At 39.6% G+C, this 22,647-nt stretch overlaps 1 protein-coding gene across 1 annotated transcript in view; it reads left to right on the forward strand.

Moving 5' to 3' along the window:
- Positions 1-22,647, forward strand: part of Phlpp1 (PH domain and leucine rich repeat protein phosphatase 1) — a 207,023-nt gene that overhangs the window by 170,474 nt on the left and 13,902 nt on the right. The window contains exons 12-14 of the mRNA XM_006995013.4: positions 2,973-3,135; positions 10,288-10,418; positions 17,318-17,422. Of these exons, the coding sequence (XP_006995075.2) occupies positions 2,973-3,135; positions 10,288-10,418; positions 17,318-17,422 (399 nt within the window). The remainder of the gene's footprint in view (positions 1-2,972; positions 3,136-10,287; positions 10,419-17,317; positions 17,423-22,647) is intronic.

The raw sequence follows: 22,647 nt of genomic DNA on the forward strand, positions 1-22,647 counted from the left end.
CCCCAAGTGCCTACATGTATGTGCACACACAGAGACTCATACATATAAACAAACAGTGAAATTTTAAAAATACGTTATAAGATTTGCCTCGTATTTAGTACTTAATGCAAACTCCCCTGTTGTAGCAATTTAGTAATAACTTTTGATATTATCTTAAACTGTACCTATTCATTTTTATATAGTATTTAATATAACAATGCATTTGTAGTCTTTATGACATTTTTTGAACACTTAGTAAATACTACCTACAATTAAATTATTTGTTCATTTTTCTGGGAAAAAAGTTGGCATGTAAACCAGGAAGCCATTTTTTATTCCTCCCTGGTCTGAGGGCTGGCCCAGGGGCAAAGTGCTTGCAGCCCAAGTGTGAGGACTCCAGTGTCAGTCTCCAGTGCTCACAGAAAAACATGCATGCTAACATGTGCTGTAACCCCAGCTCTGGAAGCCAGGCAGGCAGATTCTGCTCACTAGCTGGCGAGCCAAGCCAGTTGGTGAGCTCCATGTTCGAGTAAGAAGTCCTCACACTTTTTGTTTCCTTCATAGTAGACCACTAACTAGTGACTATCTCAGAAGGTTCAGTGGAGAGGGCTAGAGGAAGACATCCAACACGGCCTCGACTCGCTGCCACATGCATGTATACCACACATGTACACACACAGACATGTAAAAAACAAACAAACAAACAAAAAAAAAAACCAGAGAGTATAGCATTGCAGAGGCCAGTGTTCGATCTTTAGCACCACAAAAAGGAGGAGGGAGGAAAAAAGGAAAATAAAAAGACAAAAATAGCCGGGCGGTGGTGGCGCACGCCTTTAATCCCAGCACTCGGGAGGCAGAGGCAGGCGGATCTCTGTGAGTTCGAGGCCAGCCTGGTCTACCAAGTGAGTTCCAGGAAAGGCGCAAAGCTACACAAAGAAACCCTGTCTCGAAAAAACAACAAAAAAAAAAAGACAAAAATATAGTGGTGACCTGTACAGACATAGAAATGGCTTGACATTATGAAGAGTGGCTTCAGGAGGTCCAGTTGTTTTAAATCTCTCTGTCTGGGGGAGCAGTGGCATCCTGTCTGACTGCAGAAGCCCATGCACTGAGCTCATCAAGAAGATTTACTCTGTTTTTATTTCACTGACATTTTTCCTACAAGTTAGGACTGGAACACACACCTGTTCATCAAAGAAGTAAACATTAACCTTCTGGTGTTCTGCTGGTCAGTGCTGATCAGTATAGAATCAAAATAATATTCCTTCTGCTGCCTAGAGCGACTCCCCGTCTGTTGAAGCTTTTGCAGAAGGAAGGAAGATCCATGTGTGTGTTGACTTCAGACATTGCTTTGGTTTTGCTAATGTGGTTTTCATTCCCATTACCCCTCATTTGATGTTGATGGTTAAGTTGCTACTTCTATGCATTTGTACCTTACAGGGGAATGCAAAGGTAATGCTTTGGCAGTAGGCACAGTCACTACATAGTAAAGTGCCTGAAGGGGCTTCTCTTGTCTGATTTTTGGTGGTATCTTCATAATTCTGTATGAAAAGTGATCATTGAATCTGAGACTGTGCCCCCATTTACCCATGCCAGGTGTCAATCACCAACCTGAAGTATATGAAAGATTTTTATGTAGTTGATAAAAATTAATCTTGCTGTGATTTGCCTCCCCTAGAGTTGTGATATGTAATGTCTCCTGTAGAAACTGTCTGTCTCCTTAGAGTAGACCACTAACAAGATGGCTGTGAGCATATTCCAGTAATCAAGCCATTGCCGAGCCACCTTCTAACTGTGTTGAGAAATGAAAACCTTTCCTTCCTTGGGCCTAATTTCCACACTGTTCATCTTTTTTCATGCCTCATTACCCATTGATTTCTTTATATTTCTTTTCAAATGTAAAGGATTCATATTAAAATAATATATGAATTCCAGCTATCACAAATTACTTCATACTCTATATTGTTATTTGTAGTATAACCACATAGCCTGGTAGATGTGTTTTATGAAAAAGGATATGATGTCATAAGAACACTTAGTCATTGTCATATATGAGGCATATGTTTATATAAAGACAAGAAAGAGAGACTCTTTAACATTTGAGAGTTCATACAGCAACAGTATTTCTTGATACACTTTTTTAAATGTATTGCAACAAGTAGAATCATGAGTAGAAAAAGTACCAGCAATGGTAAACTCATAAGAATTCTCACATTACTTGGTCACTTATCACCAGGGTGGGAAATGGATCTAAGGAGTGGATGATGTAATGGTGAAGAACTTGTTCTGTCCTCCAGACTACAGAGAAAGGATGGAACTCTGAAATTGTCCCCTAGTTGCTTAGTTTAATTATTAAAATTACAGATGTTTGAAAAATAAAAATATTTTAAAATAAAATACTAAATTATGTTAAAACATGTTACTAAGGTAAGGTTGAGATGATGCATTACATAGATGATGAATAAGACATGAAAGTCATTTCTTTTGCAGCGTCTTGAATTTAGGCTTTCCAGAAGAAGAGATGAATTGTGTAGCTTTCAACCTACCCTGCTCCAGCACTTTGGCTTAGATGCTGGGTCTGAGGACAGAAACATAGCTAGTAGGAGCTTTGTCATGTTCTCTGCAGTCTGGAGTATTCATCTCCAACACAAAGAAGTCATACTTACCCTAAGCTCAAAGCAGTTATGGTGATTGATGTTTGCTCTTTAAGTAGGATTTCCATTGGAATTCCCACTAAGCTACATAGCTAAAAAGTTTTAAGAGAACAACCGCCATTTTCCTTCTTATCAGTTTAAGAGTTGAACTTAAGTTTTTGTTCTATAAGAGGAAAGGAAGTGATAAAACATTTTCCTACTCAAGAAACAATGAAAAGTACTTATCAAAATGACTATTGTAAGTGAATCTTTAAAGTCATGAGTTCTTTTTTTCCATTGTGTCTGTCCATTTAAATGGTCTTATAGTTAATTGATAATTCTCCCATCCATTTCTTTTAGTAAAATGGCAAAACTAGAGGAGCTTGAAGAAATTGATATCAGTGGGAATAAACTGAAAGCCATCCCAACAACAATCATGAATTGCAGGCGCATGCACACAGTGATTGCTCACTCCAATTGCATCGAAGTCTTTCCTGAAGTTATGCAGCTCCCAGAAGTCAAGGTTTGTGGGTGATCATGGACTCCATCCAGGCTTCAAGTCAGCAGCTTTGGCTTCCTAAACACTGGGGGATGTGCTGTGGGGGCTTTCTTGTATACCGTCAGGGTGACATGCCAGCACAGAGACTCCACATTAACCTGGTTTCTCTTAGTTCTGTGCCCAGCTTAATATAATGCAACTCTTAGGTGTAGATACTTCCTCTTTTGCTATGGTGTTTTTTGTTTGTTTATATGCTTGCTTGCTTTTTAAATATTCTGTTTAAAATGCAAATAGGTAAATTGTGTGACGCCCTAATTTTCATTACTTATACCTTAGTTATTTTTAGCTGCTGTGCTAAAATACCCTGACCAAAGTAACTCAAGGGAGAAAGGATTGATTTTAGCTCACAGTTCAAGATACAGACCATCACGGGGAAGAAGCAGGGGCAGCGGGGCGTGGAGCTGCTGGCTGGTCCTTGTACCAAAGCTGGCAGAGAGAGGCTATACGTGCCTTTGCTTAGCTCACTTTTGCTGTTCATGGATTTCAGGTGGGCCTGCCTACAAGTAAGATGGGTCTTTCCACATTCCTTAATTTAATCAAGAGGCCTGGCTCACTGGTGACTCTAGAGCCTGTCAGGTTGAGAATTGACACTAACCGTCATGACTCAGCCCTGTAGGGTGAGAGGAGGAGGGATTAGAAATAGACTAAATTCTCAGATTAGAAATTAAGATTAGAAATTAGGATTAGAAATTGAATAAATTCTCAGATTTTGACTCGTACAAAATAGGTTTTACAGAGTGAAAGCTAATCCTATTCTGGTTTTTTCCTTGGATTTCTGGGTTCTGGAATCAGTGGTTTCTGTTTCTGTGGAGTTCCTTCTTTTTCTGCTATTTTCTATATAACACACTTTGTACCTCCCTTTAAATTCTATTTATTTTTTCTTCTGTATGAGTATTGTTTCTTAAAAATAAAGTGCAGGCCAGGCAGTGGTGGCACATGCCTTTAATCCCAGCACTCAGGAGGCAGAGCCAGGCAGATCTCTGTGAGTTCAAGGCCAGCCTAGTCTACAGAGCGAGATCCAGGACAGGGACCAAAGCTATACAGAGAAATCCTGTCTCAAACAAACAAACAAGTGCATTTGATGCAAACCTGTGAAGGCCAGAAGAGGGCGCTGGATCTTCTTGAACTGGAGGTTGTGAGCTGCCCTGTGGATGCTGAGCACCAAACCCTGGTTCTCTGCAAAAGTAGCTAATGTTCTTAGCTGCTGAACCATTTCTGCAGCCCTCAACACTTTCAAACATTGGCTTCAGGTGCTGTTATTAAATTAGGTTCTTTTGATTCTTTGTCTTATGCTGTAGCATGCTCCATACCAAGCTCCTCCATTACAAACAGATACAGTAATTATTGGTTTTTCAGGAGGCAGATGATTGGAGTTCAAGTAATAGCAAGTGTTCTTTATGTATCCAAATTGCTATTGAAAAAAAGTTATTTTGTTTTGTAAGTATAAATGGGTATTTTAGAAATTTTATATATATATATATATATATAAATCACATACACACACACCCAAAAAAAACCCCACATACACACACATTTCAAATTTTCAAAAGAGAATTCCTGGTTCCAAATGATTAATAAACCTATAAAAGTCTTCACTGCAAATTGAGCCCAATATCCTATTTTAAAACTTAATTTCTTGATATTATTGTGTGTGTGTGTGATGTATGTTTGGGCATGTGCATGCCATGCCATGCTGGAGGCCAGAGGACAACTTGTGTGGCGTTGGTTGTCGTCTCCCTTTCCGTGGATTGTGGAGACAGTCAGGTTATCAGCCTTGCGGGGAAAGTACGTTTACCCACTGAGCTGTCCCTCCCAGCCCATAGCCTATAGAGTTTACTTTTGGTATAGAAAGAATAGTTTTATTATTGAGCTTAATACACTAAATTTTATTCATATTGTTTCTTAAAAATAAAGCAAAATGATAGTTGCAATGTGTCTCATAAAAGTGTTATAATCATTGTAGTTATAAAACTTAAAAGCACAAATTGAAAGGGTAAGATCATGTTTTATTCAGCTAGTTTTCTCCAATGGCCGTAATTTCCAGATTTCAAATTCACAACTTCCTTGATACCATTAGGATTCTGGGTTTTTGTTTGTTTTTGTTTTTTTCTGTTTGTTTTTTAAGACCTAGTCTCACGTGTCCCAGGCTGGCCTTTAAATCCCTATGTACCAGCTAGTTTCCAGTCAGCTGATGAGAAACCCACATTACAATGTAAGTAAGGTTTGGCCTGCCTGGACCTGGGCCTGGCTCCATGCCTTGGCCATTGGTGCCTGGCACATCCCAGAAACCAAGGTGGCTGTGGAGCAGGTACTTGGTTCTTGCCTTTGGGGCCACTGAACTGCATAGGGGCCACAGTTGTAATGTAGTAACTTTCTGTAATCTTTGTGGAAATTTATTTTAAGCACGTGAAATAGGTTTTTAGCAATGGAACTTGGTCAGTACAACTTGTATGTGGGATTTCAGCACCGCATCACCTGATCCCGTGTCAAATCTCATGGTTTGCATCTTCTTGACTCTTGAATGTAGCTTCCTGCATTCCCTTCAGAAGTTATTCTTATGTATGTTGTGCATGCTCTGGACATGCTGTAACCTCATCCCCGAGTGATAGACTATAAATTATTTTTAATCGTTGGCTATAAGCTGAAAATAGACTTCCCTCTGAATATAGATCAGCTCTTAACCAGCAAGGGAGGAATACAACCTCAGAATCAGCAGTGTGCTTCAGCCTGGCTCAGCTGTACCCAACAAGCCTGCCTGGTGTTCTTGTCACTAGCGTGCAGTGAAAGAGCGTGTACTTAGTTGTAAGGATCTCCAAAATGTGGGGAGAAGGCTGGGTTAAGTGGACCAAACAAAAGGATTTGTTCTTCAGGAAATAAAGTGATGGAAAACAGCTAGGTCAGGATGCAGGTAGGTGGGTTTGGCCAGCTTCTGTAATGCACATATATAGCAGCAAGGACCAGGAACCAGTATCCAAGTCCTAGACTTAAATTCAGCAACAATCATTTAGGAAATGTTGTTCTAAAAGCCAGGTAATCGGATGTCACTTGTGGTTTGGGGCAGAGCACCATCAAAGGGCTCAGAGGAGGAGAGGAGGCCATTAAAGCCACTTGGTTCTAGCCTCCCCAGAAACAGACCAGCAGGAAGCTTGGGCCTCACATTCTCACACATAAAATTGGGGCGCTCTGGCTAGTTATGTTTTTAAACTCTAGTTTCTCCGGTTATGAATTCTTGTAACTAAATCCAAAATCTATTTGGAAAAAAATCAATGAAGTTAGTACACGTCAATTTAAAAGGAAAGCTATCTACAGGTTGAGTTTAAATATTAATTACATTGGACTAATTATATCCAAGTTCAACTTGCTATTGAAAAGCAGTTCTCTGCTTGGCCTCTCTGCTTATAGTCAGACATCGGCTCGGGGTTCGGTCAGATGGAAGCTTACTTCTGGTCGCTGATCTTTCTCCTCTAAGGCATTGTTTTTCTCCGGGTTTTTTCCTTTTTAGTAAAATCTCTATAATCTAGATCAGTGGTTCTCGACCTCCCTATGCTGCAACTATAATTTTTCTATTGTTATGAATTGTAATGTAAATACTCATACTTCTGATGATCTTAGGTGACCCCTGTGAAAGGGCCTTCCAGCACCCCCAAAAGTTGAGAACCACTGGTCTAGATTGCTTCTAACTCAAACCGACAAGCATTCCTGTGGTGGTTTTCAGAATCCAAGGTGTTTGTAGTCACGTGTAAGTCAGGAGATATAGAATGGCAGAAAAGGGTTGTCTGCCCAACTGCTTCCTGCCCTGGCCAGTTCTTCCTCCCATAGACCAGCTGTTGCCACTCCCGAGAGCACTGTGTGGTCTTCCGGGGTTGGCTTTGTCTTCTCTGTTCTTGCATTAGGAGTTATTTCCTACATGTCTGGTACAAGTTCAATAGATGAATTTTTTAAATTAATTTTTTCATATATTTTGATTATGCCCTCCTCCAGTTGCTCCCTGATCCTTTCCGCCTCCCTACCTAGTTAGCTTTGTTCTTTCTCACTCTCTCTTTCAAACATAAAAATAAGAAATAAGAAACAAAAAGACAGCAAAGAAATAAATAATGAAAAACCCCACAAAAACTAAAATCAAAACAACTAAAAGACCAATAAGACAAAAAAATGCCACAACAAAGCAAAACTACCATTGAGTTTGTTTTTTGTAGGGCAACTATATCTGGGTACACGGCCTGCCCTGGAGTGTGGTTAATATACCCAGGGCCACTCCATTAGAGAGAATTGATTTTTTTCCTTTGACAATGGGTATCACTTGCAGACAGCGTCTTGGCTGGCAGGGGGACCTGATGTCTACTTCCCCCTCTCAGTACTGAGGTCCCATCTGGTTTCAACCTGTACAGGTCTTGTGCCTGATACCATAGTCTCTCTGAGTTCATGTGTGTCTCAGTCATGTTGGGTCTGAAAGACAGTTTCCTTGGAATCATCTATCTACTCTGCACAGTTGTTTCCACCTACTGTTCTACATAGCTCACTCCCTGAGCCCTGAGGTAAAGGATTTGATGAACACATCCATCCCCTTTAGGGCTGAGTGCTCCAAAGTGTCACTCTCTGCACATTGTCCACTTGTGGGTCTCTATGGTTAATTCCCATCTGCAGCAAGAAGGAGCTTCCCTGATGTGAATTGGGTGAGGCACTGCTCTATGAGTATAGCAGTATATACATATGATATATAGGATATGTCATCAGTGAGGCACTGCTCTGTGGGTATAGCAGTATATACATATGATATATAGGATACGTCATCAGTGAGGCACTGCTCTGTGGGTATAACAGTATATACATATGATATATAGGATATGTCATCAGTGAGGCACTGCTCTGTGGGTATAGCAGTATATACATATGATATATAGGATACGTCATCAGTGAGGCACTGCTCTGTGGGTATAACAGTATATACATATGATATATAGGATATGTCATCAGTGAGGCACTGCTCTGTGAGTATAGCAGTATATACATATGATATATAGGATACGTCATCAGTGAGGCACTGCTCTGTGGGTATAGCAGTATATACATATGATATATAGGATATGTCATCAGTGAGGCACTGTTCTGTGGGTATAGCAGTATATACATATGATATATAGGATATGTCATCAGGAATCACCTTATCACTGTGTTCTTTTAGTGAAATAGTGGTCGTGGTTTTTCCCATAGGCTGGTTGCCTATCTAGTTTCAGGTCTTGGCCACTTTGGCAGTGTCAAGTATGGAGTTCATCTCATGGAGTGGCCCTTAAAGCCAATCAAAAAGTAGTTGGCAACTCCCGTTGTCCACTGTTGCACCAGTATATATATGCAGGCAGATTGCTGTTGTAGATCTCGGGGTTTATAGCTGGATGATGATGATGCAGCATGCAGAGTACCTTCTAGAACCATGAAGACTGGTCAGTAGGAGTGAAGCTTTTAGCTCTTCTGTGTTTGATAACAATGTTTTCTTAGGGACTTGCTATCAAGTTGTGGAAAGTAATCAATAGCCTATGTTATTTTGGGCTTCCATGGGATACTTTCGGCCAATGGACTCAAAATGATGTAACCAATTCCTGTCACTGGAGGTCTCACTTGTTGGCAAAGATGTTTGGTTGCAGAATTGTCTCTCCTATTATTTGGTGACTTAATTTAGATTCATTTCATATTTGTATATATTTCAGAAAGCTTCTACAGTAGTAGGTTTCTGTATGGTTTCTCAAATGGGATTAGATGTTCCTTGTCCCTCCCCATATTCACACTTTACCCTTCTTTCCATCCCCCTCCCTCATTTAACTCTCCTATTCTATTTTCCCACTTACCTTTATGTAACACTATACTCTTATTTCCCCTTCCTTAGAAGATTCCCTCCTCTCCATTGATCCCTTACTAGTACCTAACCTCTGTAATTATTTGGATTGAAACTCACACATCTAAATTAAAAGCTAACGTTCACATATAAGAGAAAACATACAGCATTTGCCTTTTGGGATCTGGGTTACTTCCCTTAGGATAACTTTTTCTAGCTCCATTCATTTACCTAAAATTTCATAATTCCCTTTTTCTTAACAGCTGAATAATTTTCTATTGTGTAAATACACCACATTTTCATTATTGTTCATCAGTTGATGGATATCTAGGCTATTTCCAATTTCTGGCTATTATATGGCAGAAACAAACATGGATGAGCAAGTGTCTCTGAAGTAGGATGTAGAGTCCTTTGGGTACATATCGAAGAGTGGTATACCTGATCTTGAGGTAGATCTATATTCCCAGCTTCCTGTCCCACTGATTTATAGTGGCTGTACAAGTTTGCATTCCCAGCAATGAGTAAGTGTTCTTCTTTCCCCATATCCTTACTTCATGAGCTGTCATTTCTTTTGCCTTGGCCATTTTGACTGGTATAAGATCACAAATTAGATTTTGTTTGCATTTCCCTGAGGGCTAAGAATGTCAGACATTGGGGCTGGAGAGATGGCTCAGAGGTTAAGAGTACCGATTGTTCTTCCAAAGGTCCTGAGTTCAATTCCCAGCACCCACATGGTGGCTCACAACCATCTGTAATGAGATCCGGCACCCTCTTCTGTGTACATAATAAATAAATAAGTAAAAAAAAAAAAAAAAAAAAAAAAGAATGTCAAACATTGAATTCTTTCCTAGCCATTTCTGTTTCATCTTTTGAAAACTCTGTTTAGTCCTATACCCCATTTTCAAACTGGGTTATCTATTTTCTGTATGTCCAGGTTTGGTTTTGTTTCTGGAGTTCTGTGTCTTCCTCTTCTGTTTTGCACTGAGAAGGCTCTTGGGGTTCGTGTTAATCTTGGAATTGTAACCCTGAAGGCCCAAGCATGCACAGATATAAACCATGGGGAAAGGGCCAGTGCTTAGCTTTCTTTTTTAATTAATGCTTTGTTTTAAATGCAGAACTAGACTTTAATGGAAAAGATTAATGCTGGAGTCAAAGAAAGTGAAAAGAATTTATGTAGCCAGGTCCTTAAATGAGTGTGGCAGAGTGGCAGGCAACAGTGTTTTTTGTATGGACTAGTGCTCATCTACAGCCTCTTCAGATCATCTTTCTTGTTTCCATTGTTCCATCAGTGTGTAGATCTGAGCTGTAATGAGCTAAGCGAAATCACATTACCAGAAAACCTACCGCCTAAATTGCAAGAACTAGACTTGACTGGAAATCCTCGTCTTGCCCTGGACCACAAAAGCCTGGAGCTGCTGAAGTAAGTATTTACAAAGCACTGGCCCCTCAAGTGTTCACTAGCAGTGGGACTTACAACTTGATAAACACTTGAAATAGGAGGAGTCTTTTGACTTAGTACCGCATAAACAGCTGGATGGAACACAGAAGAAAGGGTATTATCCAAGATGGGAACATAAATCCCAGTGGTTCCTGGTAACATTATTGTAATGACTAATGCAAATGTCATCAAAAGATTTTGAAAGAGGTAGATGATGTGAAGGAAGTTGTTAAAAACTAAAATCTAGATTCTTTAAAGAAAAGAAAAACTGGAAATGTGGAATAGTTGCAGTTAGATCCTGCTAAAATTTTCTTCCTTTTAGAGAATTAATGGTTGATGTTGATAAAGTGTAACCAGTTGAAGTTTCAGGTAGCATCAGTAGAAAAGATGCCACTGTGTGACTATTCATTACAGAACTCCAAATACAGTTAATATGATTAAATTGTGTTTCACAAATACTTTACAGCCATTAGCACCCTGATATCAAGCTTTGGTAGTAATCAGATGGGTCTCTATAGTATTACACAAATAGAAAACTTACCGAGAAATTTGTACACACATCATCCCATGTTTTGCAAATTAAATGTGTGTGCACTGTGCATGTGAGTACCTATACACACCTGAAACACCCCCCAAAGGATAGGTAACAAATATTAAGAGTATTCTCCTTTAAGGCATAGGATTATGTGAGTGGTCTCAGCTTTCTCCATTATACTTGTCAGCCCTGACTTGCATAAATAGCATTCTTAAACAGTGGCCCAGCAGAGTCATTGTTTCTGTTATATATTCTTATACACTGCTCATGATTTTGTTGGAAGTTATTTGCCATATGTTAGGAAAAAAAACTGAAAAGATAAGAATTTGGGGAATGGAGCATGAGTAATCTTTTTGGGTAGCACAAATTGAAGCTTAAAGACCAGCTTTAACTTCCTAGTCAAAACCAATCTGATCTAAGTAATGCTCACTTGCTGGCCTTTTAAATACTTAATAGAAAAATTAATATATGTCTAACTGAAGAATGCTGCTTAAACAGAGAGTCCCAGGGAAACCATGGGTACCTGGCTCTTCCTCAGTCTTCAGACTTCAGTTTCCTCATATCCTATAAGCTGAAAAGAGTGGCTGACATTATCCCTGAGACATTTGAGAGCTAAGAGTACCATGAAATGTCAATGTGTATTTCCATCTTCACGAGTATTTATGATATGAAAGCTTTATTTTAAATAATTTGATCAATGCTAGGCATGATGGCTCACACTTGTAACCCAGCACTTAGGAGACTGAGGTAGAAGGATTGGCTTGAGTTTAAGGTCAGCAGAGGATACACAGTGATTTACAGGACTGCCTGAGCTACAGAGCGAGAGATCCTGTTTCCAAGAGATATAAAATAATTGTATCAAGATTTCTCTTTACATGGACTAGGTATTTATAGAAAAATTGTACCAAGTAGGTTCCAGGTAGATTAATGAGTTAAATATATAGAATATAATGATTTTAATGTATTTGTAAGCGATAAATTATTTTTTTATGTCAGAAAGAGTTGAGAAAATCTCAATAAAAGAAATCAGTATACATAGACTAGTACACACACACACACACACACACACACACAGAAATGTTACACATGTTTTTTATCAATTCCCACAACTACTAAAAGTAAATCTAAAAGACAGATGACAATTGGGAAGAATTACTAGAAAAACTATTTTAAAGCATTGATATTGTTGGCAGAAATTACTCTTATAAGCCAGTAAGAAACACCCCCATTTGGGGCTGAAGAGATAGCTCAGCAGTCACCAGTGTATGTTGTTCTTGCAGAGGACTCCAGCTCCAGGGAATCCAATGACCTCTTATGGCCTAAGCAGATACCTGCACATACTGCATGTGCACATACACAGAATTAAAAATAAAATAAATCCTTCAAAAAGTTCTCATTTAAATAGAAAATGAGCCAACATCATTAATATTTAAAAAAAGAAGCACACACATACCCAAAAAGATGTTCAAGCTTATGAGTATATCAAGAAAAAAATGAATATTCAAACATTTCAGATTGGCTCTGTGAGAGCACCTGGCCTTCCTTAGTACAGTTTTCTTCTCTCATTCTGTGAGTCTTTAAAACACTCACTTATGCCAGGGCTCTAAATACTAAAACTTGGTTTTATTTTCTTCTTTACTCCCAGCTTCCAACCTTTCCCCCTGGTTCCTCTCAGACACACTCCTACCTCCCAGTCCCTGAAAGTTTGTGGGGTTTAAATGACCCATCCACTCATATACTCCTCGGTGTGGGGCCATCCACTAGTACGTGGTCAGCCTACAACACCCTCAAAGAAAACTGACCATATCTCCCAGAAGTCATCAACTGTTCTAAGAGTCTCAGTTCAAATGAGATAATTATCAGGTATTTCCAGTTATATTTGGAATGCATATAAGATAACTTGAAAATACTCATGACATAATTAGAAAAATTTGCTGAACCACCATAAATGATAGGTGCATGATAGATAGATAGATAGATAGATAGATAGATAGATAGATAGATAGATAGATAGTAGGAATATGATAAGTATATGACAGATATATAGACAGGTAGATGGATGATAGATCCCATAGTTACATTTGCATAAATAAAGTCTGTTAACGTCTCTGCAGTAAGCATATGTTACCAAAGTGACTGACCTGTGGTAAAGGCGTTGTGCTCTCAGAGTTAAAAAATAATTAGTAAGGATGAATCATAATACTGAAAATGTTACCTTCTGGTTAGTATCACAGAGACTGTGTCTTAATAACTGGACTGTTTCCACACATTTCTGTGGTTAGAGATTGGCAGACTTACTCTACAGGAGCTAGAGTGAGTGCATATGGGAACTCTTATGTGGCCTGAGCTTTTGGGCTCAGCCCCATTCCAGATGGCAAGATGTTTGAGAGTCCATGCTGCTATCTTTTCAGGAGGCTATTGAGTTACCTAGTTAGGCTAGAGTGGTGAGTGCTTCATTACAAAGGATTATTGGACAAGGTGGAGACATTGATTTTTTTTTCCTGTAATGATTGAAAAATGGAATTGTTTCTGTGAAAATTCTTTGGCCTATAAAGATTATCAGTGCCTTTGGAAATGGACCATCAGGTGTCCTGAGAATCAGGAAGGTGGTACAGGTATATGACAGATGGGAAATAGGACAGTGTATTTCAGAGAGAAAAGTTAGTGCAAGCATCTATGGAGAGCACATAGCAGTGCATTCACTTTGTGTTGCCTGTTGGCGGAAGTTTCTGTCCCGCAAGCTGCTCCCAAGTAACCACACAGAGGCTTATTATTAATTATAAATGCTCAGCCAATAGCTCAGGCTTGATACTAGCTGACTTGTGCATTTAAATTAACCCATATTTCTTATCTATGCTTTGCTATGTGGCTTGGTACCTTTTCTCAGTATGGTATGCCCATCTTGCTTCTCTCTGCATGTCTGCTCAGGACTCCTGACTATGTCCTTCTTCCTCCCAGCATTCTCAGTTTGGCTCTCCCTCCTAACCTTATTCTTTTCAGCTGTTGGCCAGTCAGCTTCCTTATTAAACCTATCACAGCAACATATATTCACAGTGTAAAGGAATATTCCACATTTCCCCCTTTTTGTTTGATTAAAAAGGGATGTTTTAACTTTAACATAGTAAAATTACATAACAAAACAGTTATTAAGTAAGAATGACAGTTACGATATCCAGTCCATTTGTATTTGGTCAATTTAGAGAAAATGCTATATTATTTATCTTGTGAGTCTAAAATTTTATACCTAATTTACCTTTTATCATAATTAGTCTTCAACTCTATCAAAGACTCCAGAAGGCTGAAATGTTACCTAATGACAGGAACATCTTGCTGCCTGAATAGTCACCCTAGGTTCTTCTGTAATGTTTGGCCTACAGGCCTAGTATATCTGACAGACATGAGAAGCAGGGAATTTTGAAAGACTGTCCTACCTTGTCTTGGTAAAGTTTTGCAGTTCCCTTTTTTGTGTCCTGGTAGTCCAGGACAACTGAGGCAAGGGCAGTTTCTTTGCCCAAATGGCTAGCTTTTGCCATAAAGAAAATAAATTCCATATGAAGTTTCTTCAGTGCCCATCGTCTTCTCCGAAATAGATTGGTGCTACCAGGAGCAGTCGTGTCTCATGAAAAGTCTTTAGTTATTAAATATATTAAATACCATATTCTGTAGGTCTTTGAAGTGTTTGAAGACTGACTATCTATCTATCTATCTATCTTTCTATCTATCTATCTATCTATCTATCTATCTATCTATCTATCTAAATAGATCTGTTTATGACCTTGAAACATACCTAACATGACTATAAGTTTAACTATTAATCTGTATTTGTTAATTATATTCTTTTTTAAATGAGATACATAAACATAATAACCCAAACAAGAGAAGAAACATACATACAGTATAACAAGACTAACTTTAAATTTGTATCAATAAACCAAAATCCATACCAATGTAAAATATTTTGAATTTAATAGTTTTTTGGATTAAGTAGAGTCAATAATCTGCCTTTTTATCTCATCATTTCTATATCATATCCCCCTTTTTTCCTTTAGAAAGAGATCTTTGAATTTAACTCTTTTGTTTAGCACTTTTTTTTTTTAACTAAGCAATAACAATTTGTAACTATGGACTAGGTCCTGTTGTCTGTTGGCACTGGTACCTTTGGGGGGAACCTTGAGAAAATTTGGATAATAATGAAGTCTCGACTGAAGTAGTCCATGAGATTGGACCATCTCAGCCAGCAGCCCTGAAAGTTGTTTTAGATGCAGAATTTTGAGGGAAGTTTAAAAAAGGTATTTTGAAATGCTGAATAACCTGGGCCATCTGTTTTTATTGGTATTTGGTCCCCTTGTTCTGAAAATACATAAATTTTAAAGGTAACAAATGTGTATTATTACCAAGTATAGATTGTGTATTATACACCAGTCAGCCAAAGATACATTTTTTGTTTTATGTTTGAGCAGGTAAAATACACATCATGTGTCTTGTAGTTCTTCTAGGTTTGTTTCTTTATGTCTGGAGCCAGGATTTCAGGGGATCTTCCTCAATCAAACCTGATCATCTTTAACTTTGAACGAATCCGCAGGCTTTCATTTCCTGTGGAAATAAAAGCATAACCTCTTCCCCAAAGTAACTTATCTTTTGACTTCCATTTTGAAGTCAAGACATTTTTAAAATAAATAGGTTGGTTTAATACTGCTTAACAGCCTACTATGAAATTAAGAATTAATTTTATATTAATACCATCTATGTTTTTCCAGTGAGAAAGTGAATAGCTAGTAATTGAGAGTATACTCTTATGTGTGTTTCGGGGGAGGATGTCCACATCCGGACATGTACTCAGATGACCTCTGCCACTCTAATGGGGCAGGGCATGCACACACCTGAACATGCACTCCTCAGATGACCTCTGCCACTCTCTTGAGACAGGGTCTCTCATTGAACCTGTAGCTAGCCTGGCGGCCAGCAAGCCCAGCAATCTTCCTGTCTCCACCCACTTTCCAACCCAGCACAGGGCTTACAGGTGCTCAGAGCCATGCCTGACTTTTTATATGAGTGCTGGGATCCAAACTCAGGTCCTCATCCCTAAACAAGAACCCCCTTACCCACGGAGCCACCTTTCCAGCCCTTAGAACTTTTTCTTTAACCAAACTTGTTAATTCCAGAGAAATTTCAGTCATGTATTTCTACAACCAAAGTGAGCACTAGTTAAATTTTAACTGGTTTTTAGGAAGAGTATTCTGATAGTTAAAATTCTTGGGGTCTTAACAAAAAGAGGTAAGCTTTAGGTTGTCAGGAAATGATGCATATATTTACTATCTCTTATTTAAATAATGTGAAAAGAGCCCAGTGGTAATTCACATTGAGCAGGCTTCATTTGGCCACATAGCATGCATTCATTCTTAGGGCCGGGACTTCCTGCCCAGAGGCACTAGGTGCTGTCTTAGGCTGCGTTAGAAACGGAGGGTTTACTCCTTCTTATGTCTTGCCTGTTTCAGTCCCACTGACCCTTTAATACCCGAGAGAGAGCTAAATCTCACATCTTGGGACATGTAGTGAACTAGTAACTTATTAATGTAATTTTACATGTCTTTTGTATGGTATTAGTATTAATGTAGATAGTTTATACATGTAAAGAAGAAACTGGAAGATCTAGGGTGGGGCAAGTCCTCAATAATGTTTGTGGCTATTTGAATGGATGATATGGACAGAAACTGGTTTGGGGATGAATACTGCAGACTTGTTTAACCATTACCTAACTGGTATTTGTTCTTTTCAAATATGGATGTTCATGGTGTAAGAATTATAACTTAACTTGATACAAGTTTTGTTTCCTTTTAGGTTTAGTTTTAAGTACATAAGTGTTCATGTTCATGTGTGTGCAGATGTACATGGAAGCCAGAGATCAACCTCATTCCTCAAGAGCCATCAACTTTGTTTCTTGAGACAGAGTCTGGGGCTCACCGTTAGGCTAGGCTGACTGACCAGGCATCCTGTCTCTGCCGCCTCAGTGCTGGGATTGCAACTCTTTACACAGATGCTGGCGGTCACAGTCAGTTCTCGAGCTTGCACAAGTGCTTAGACATGCCAAGACTGAGGGAAGAGCAGACACGCAGCGTACAGTCTGCCAATCTCTGATTGAAAACGGCTCCCCGTGCCCCGGCTGTGCCCCTGTTCTCATTGTCAACATGAAGACCTGAGGAGCGGGTTCTTGATGCCAGTAAATACTTGATTCACAGTAGATGCAGTGGAGGTGGTGAGGGGAGTGCTTAGCAGCTTTCGTTCCTCAGGTGAAGTGACCGTCCACACGCCTTTGCTCCTAATGACTCCTGCCGCTTGTCTCTCTTAGTAACATCCGCTGCTTCAGGATTGACCAGCCTTCAGCGGGAGATGCGTCTGGAGCTCCAGCAGTGTGGAGCCATGGCTACACTGAAGCATCAGGAGTGAAAAACAAGTATGTTGAGTGGAACTCGGAACCACACATGCCTTTGTCTGACTCCTTCTTGGATAGAAGACCTGGTGACACACATCTTTTCTCCTGTGGAGTTTCTTAGTGTGTGTTTCTCCAGAGTGAGGCTCACTCCTCAATGCTTAAACACCAGGCTGGGTACCTGCTTGGTATCACATACTCTCCTTTGGTGAGAGATGTTGCTAGAATAAATAAGATATAATGGACACATTATATCTATGTAAGATGCCAGCATTTGGGAAAGGCCTAAGTATGGAAATGTATCTCTGCTCCTTTGAAAAGCCCTTTATCTTTCTGGGAAGCCTGTTTACCAAGAGAGGAATAGCTAGTTGTCTACATTCGAGATCACTGACACTGCTGGCTAGAACATGCCTGCCGTCTGCACTAGCTTGGCAGCCTTGGTTCTCAATTTCCCCATCGTTTTATCTGCTTCTCTTGCTACCGGTAGTGGTTCATTGAAATTTCTTTTTCTAAATTATTCCACCAATCAGCCCTCTCTCCACTCCAAATGTGAATATTCCTGAGAATGCAGTCAGGCTAATCACACATTTTTTGAGGAGGGAAGAATGCTTAGGGAAGCAAAGGATCCTACAAACTAGAGTAGTCACCATTTGGCTAAGGTGTAAGAACACTGTTGAGAATAATGAATGAATGGAAAGTAGAAAACAATCCAGTAATAAGCTCATTACATCCTGAGTGTACTTAGAGCCAGTCAGATAAAACAACATTCCCATCCAGGCCTGTAATCCCCAAACTCAGAAGGTGGAGGCAGGGGAATTGAAAAAACCAACACACACCCTCACACCCGCCTCACCACCACCCTACACATACACATTCACACCCACCTCACCACCACCCTACACATATACACACCCACCTCACCATCACCCTACACATACACACACACACCCTCACACCCACTTCACTACCACCCTAGACCCACTTAATCAGAAAGTTTTAAAATATCCCAGGTAATTCTAAAGTGTCCACAACTGAGAACCACAGACTTTCTGAATGTTCTTCATGGAGAGCAAAAGTGGGTTATACTACCATGTCAAGTCCTTTTCTGGGCATAGGAAAGGTACAGATCCTCCCTTGTTACCCATAGGGAGACTTAGCTTTGTGCTGTTGGGGAAGAACACCTGAGCAGCCTCCATTCTGCCTGGGCTCTGGCTCTTCCCACTTAGTACTATCACTGTGTTAAGAGACTGGCATATTCTTCAGGACACAAGTACCTCTGTGGAAGTAGTTACATATTAAACTAAAGGAATTTAAATCTTACAGATTTCAGAATAAGGTTGCTTTCTGATTCCAGGACAAATTATCTACTTATGTATATAGGGTAAACAAGGAACAATTAGATCTGGTTTTCCTGAATATTTTTTTTTTAACTTAAGGTTGAGAAAGTGTGTAAATGGCAAGTGTACCAGCCTGTGAGCTGTCTTAGAGTGAACATCCTTTCAGGCTGCCATTTGGATCAAGAAGCAAGGCAAACAGCAACCCCCAATGCCAGCACACCCCATCCTCACTTTATTTCCAAACTTTTGACTCTTTAATGTTGCCAGGAATAATCACATGTGTTTGGGGGCGTTGTTTTAAGGCTTTTTTAGATGTTTTTGTGTGTATTCCCTTATAAATGAACTGGTAATTTCACCAAGGAGCTGGCTGTTTGCTACCTCAGAGGCAGGGAGAAATCTCAGTGGATCTCTATTTTTTCTCTCCTTGTCTCTGGGTAGAGTTGCATTCTTCTCTTGTTGGTTCAGATGCTCGGGGAAACCCAAGCAGGGGGCTGCCTTGGGTGATTTGGGCCCTTCTCAGACCAGAAAACATGGAAAGCTTCGCTATGAGTGACCACCATACTTAAAAAAAACTACAGGACTCTACCCAATGGAGGAAAATAGAATTTTAAGATGATTATAAAATTGAACTTTGTTTAAGAGTTTCAAGCCTTATATTAAAATCTTTGATCAGATTTTAGTTCGTTTTATACAGGGAGAGACAGGATTAGTTTCACTCCTCAGCATTTGGATGTTTTCCTGACATCATTTATTGAAGATGACCATTTTTTTTCCCAGTAGATGCTCTCAGCATCTTGGGGCCTGCACAGGTTCAAACCAGATGGGGCACCGGCACTGAGAGGGGGAAGCAGACACAGACTCTCACCCTTAACCAGGAGCTGTCTGCAATTGACACCCACTTGCCAAGGAAAAGTTAGTTTTCTCCAAGTGGGTCTCATTGGGTGTATTAGCCGCACTTCACGGTAGACCCCATGACCAGAAGTGATTGGTCAATACAAAATGAACTCAGTGGTATTTTTGTTTAAAAAAACATGTATGTACCTTGTGGCCATAGCTACAGGGGTTTATTTCTGGGTTCACTATTCTGTTCCTTTGGTTTGTGTGTCCATTTTTGGTCGAAGACCTTGCTGTTTATTCTACAATAGTTAGTTGGGTTCTATGACTTAAAACCCAGCATTGTTCATGTGTTCAGGATTACATTAACTATCTAGGGTCTTTTGTGCTAGAAGGTGAATTTCAGGAGTGCTTATTCAAGTTCTGTAAAGAATGCCTGGAATGTTGATGGGGAATACATGAAACTATAAATTCCTTTTTGTACGAGAGCCATTTCAGAAAACTAATTTTGCAGTCCCTGAGTGTGAGTGGTCTTTCCATCTTGTAGTGTTTATCATTCTCTTCATTGTCTTAAAATTTTGATTGTAGAGCTTTTTTCACTTTTTTGATAAATATATTCCTATGTGTTTTATTGTTGTCTGTTTGCTTCTTTAATATTTTTGTTTTCTAAAGTTATTATGAGTCAGTTTCATTTCTTTCTCAGCAGCTCAGGAATCTTCTTGATATATAGGATAGCTCCTGATTTTGTACGCTGATTTTGTGTCTTACCTTACCTTTGTGGTTCTGAGAGTTTTCTTGTGGGGCACATAGGGTTATATTGTCTACAAGTAAAGGGTATTTTGACACTTTCCTTCCTTCCTTCCTTCCTTCCTTCCTTCCTTCCTTCCTTCCTTCCTTCCTTCCTTCCTTCCTTCCTTCTTTCTTATTTATATTCCTTTTGTTTGTCTTGTCTTACTGTTGTAACTAGACTTGAAGCCCCATATTGTATTTCAGAGAAGAGAATGGACAACCTTATCTCATTCCTGATTTTACAGAAACAACTTTGAGTTTTTATGGTATTTTTATAGACACTGTTTTCAGTTTGCTTTCTGTTGCTGTGATAAAACACCATGGCTGAAAACAAGTTGGGGCAGAGAGGGTTTGTTATAGTTTATAATCCATCATGATGGTAAGTCAGGGCAGGAACTCAAGGCAGGAACCCCAAGGTGGGAACTAAAGCAGAGGCCATGAACTCTCCTCACTACCTTGCTCTCTCTGGCTTACTTAGCCTGTTTTCTTACATAACCCAGGACCTGTCCAGGAGCACCACCCACAGTGGACAGGGACCTCCCACATTGAAAATTAACCAAGAAAATGCCCCACAGACTTGCCTGCAGCCAGTCTGATGGAAGAATTTCTCAGTTGGGGTTCCCTTTTTCTAGATGACCCAAGTTTGTGTCATGTTGACAAAAGAATAAATAAATAAAATAACCCTTTATGCAATTTAAGAGAATTCTTTTATTTCTAGTTTGCTCCTTTTCTTTCTGTCTTTTTTTTTCGGTCTATTTTATGTGCATGAATGTCTTGCCAGCATGTATGTTTGTGAGCCACATTCATGAGTGTGCATGTGGAGGTCAGCAGAGGCTAGCAGAGCCCCCTGGAGCACAGTTACAAATGATAGGAGTCACCATGTGAGTGTGGGGAATTGAACTCAAGTCCTGCGCAAGAACAGACAGCAAGTGCCCCCAGCTGCTCAACTCTCTCTCCAGCACCTTTTCTTTATTTTTGAGAATGTCATACATGTGTAAAATGAAGTACGATCATGACAACTCTCCGTTTTCCCTTCTAACTCCCCGCATAGCTCTCATGATACTTCCCACAACTTCATATCTATCCAGTTAGTGCCATCTGTATGGAGGAGCACGCACTGGAGCATGGGAACCTGCTCCTGCCACACCTTCAAAAGGAGTGACCCTCCCTCCCCAGCAATCACCCACTGCCAGGAGCTCCTCAGTAGGGATGGGGCTTGAGACTATTGATCCTGTTTGTGCCAGCAAAAGTGCTGGCACAAGATCAACCACCTGGGTGTGGGTGAGTGAGTGGGTGGTATTTTTGTTTTTGAATAGGTGGAAATCATGTTTTCTCAAAAGCTTTTGCTACATATGAGAGAGATGATCATATTTTTTCCATTTTAAGTGTGATACAGTGAACTTCATTGATTGTTTTCCTTTCTTATTTATTATTATACTGTCTAAAATAATAACAATAATCTCACTATATAGTTCTGGCGGATCAGATTGGTCTTGAACTCACAGGGATCTATTTACCCTTATCTCCCAGGTGCTAGGAGTAAAGGGGTGTGCCTCCACACCCTGCTCAAAGGTTTGTGTGTATTTGTCTGTATGTGGTGGCTATGTGCATGTGGGTGTAGGTGCCAAGTCCAGAATCCTCAGATTCCCCTGGACCTGGAGTTATTAGGGGTTCAGAGCCACCAGTTGTAGTTGATAGCTAGTCAACTCCAGTCATCTCCAAAAGCAGTTTGTATTCTTAACTCTCCAGCTTCAATTATTTTTAAAATGTTAGCTTGGCCATGTGTTTTATGAAAAATTCCACATGGTTATGATATATTAATACTTTTTATTTGGTGTGGAATTCAGTTTGCTGGTAAGTTGTTGAGGATGTCTGTGTTCCTCAATAAACATTGATCTGCATTTTCTCATGTCATTGCTTATTTTTGATGCTACAGTGATATTGGTCTCGTAGAAACAGCTGGAGAGTTTTTGAAGTTTGTGTAGAATGGATTTTAGATCCTCCTCAAATGTTTGGATGAATTCCAGGCATTGGGTTTGGAATTTTCTCTAGTTTTAACCAAACATCTTATTTCTTTACAGTATGTGAGGTTTTTTTTCTTTAGCATCTCCTCTTAAATGAACTTACTAATTTATGCATTTCAAAGAATTTGTCTATTTTTTCTCATTTTCAGTTGTATTGGATCTTGAAGTAGATAGATTCCAGGCTTTTTAAGGAACCATCACACTGATTTCCATAGGAACTGTACAAGTTTGCATTCCCACCATCCATGAGTGAATGCTCCCCTCT

The sequence above is a fragment of the Peromyscus maniculatus genome, chromosome 11 (genome assembly GCF_049852395.1).
Source record: "Peromyscus maniculatus bairdii isolate BWxNUB_F1_BW_parent chromosome 11, HU_Pman_BW_mat_3.1, whole genome shotgun sequence".
NCBI lineage: Eukaryota > Metazoa > Chordata > Mammalia > Rodentia > Cricetidae > Peromyscus > Peromyscus maniculatus.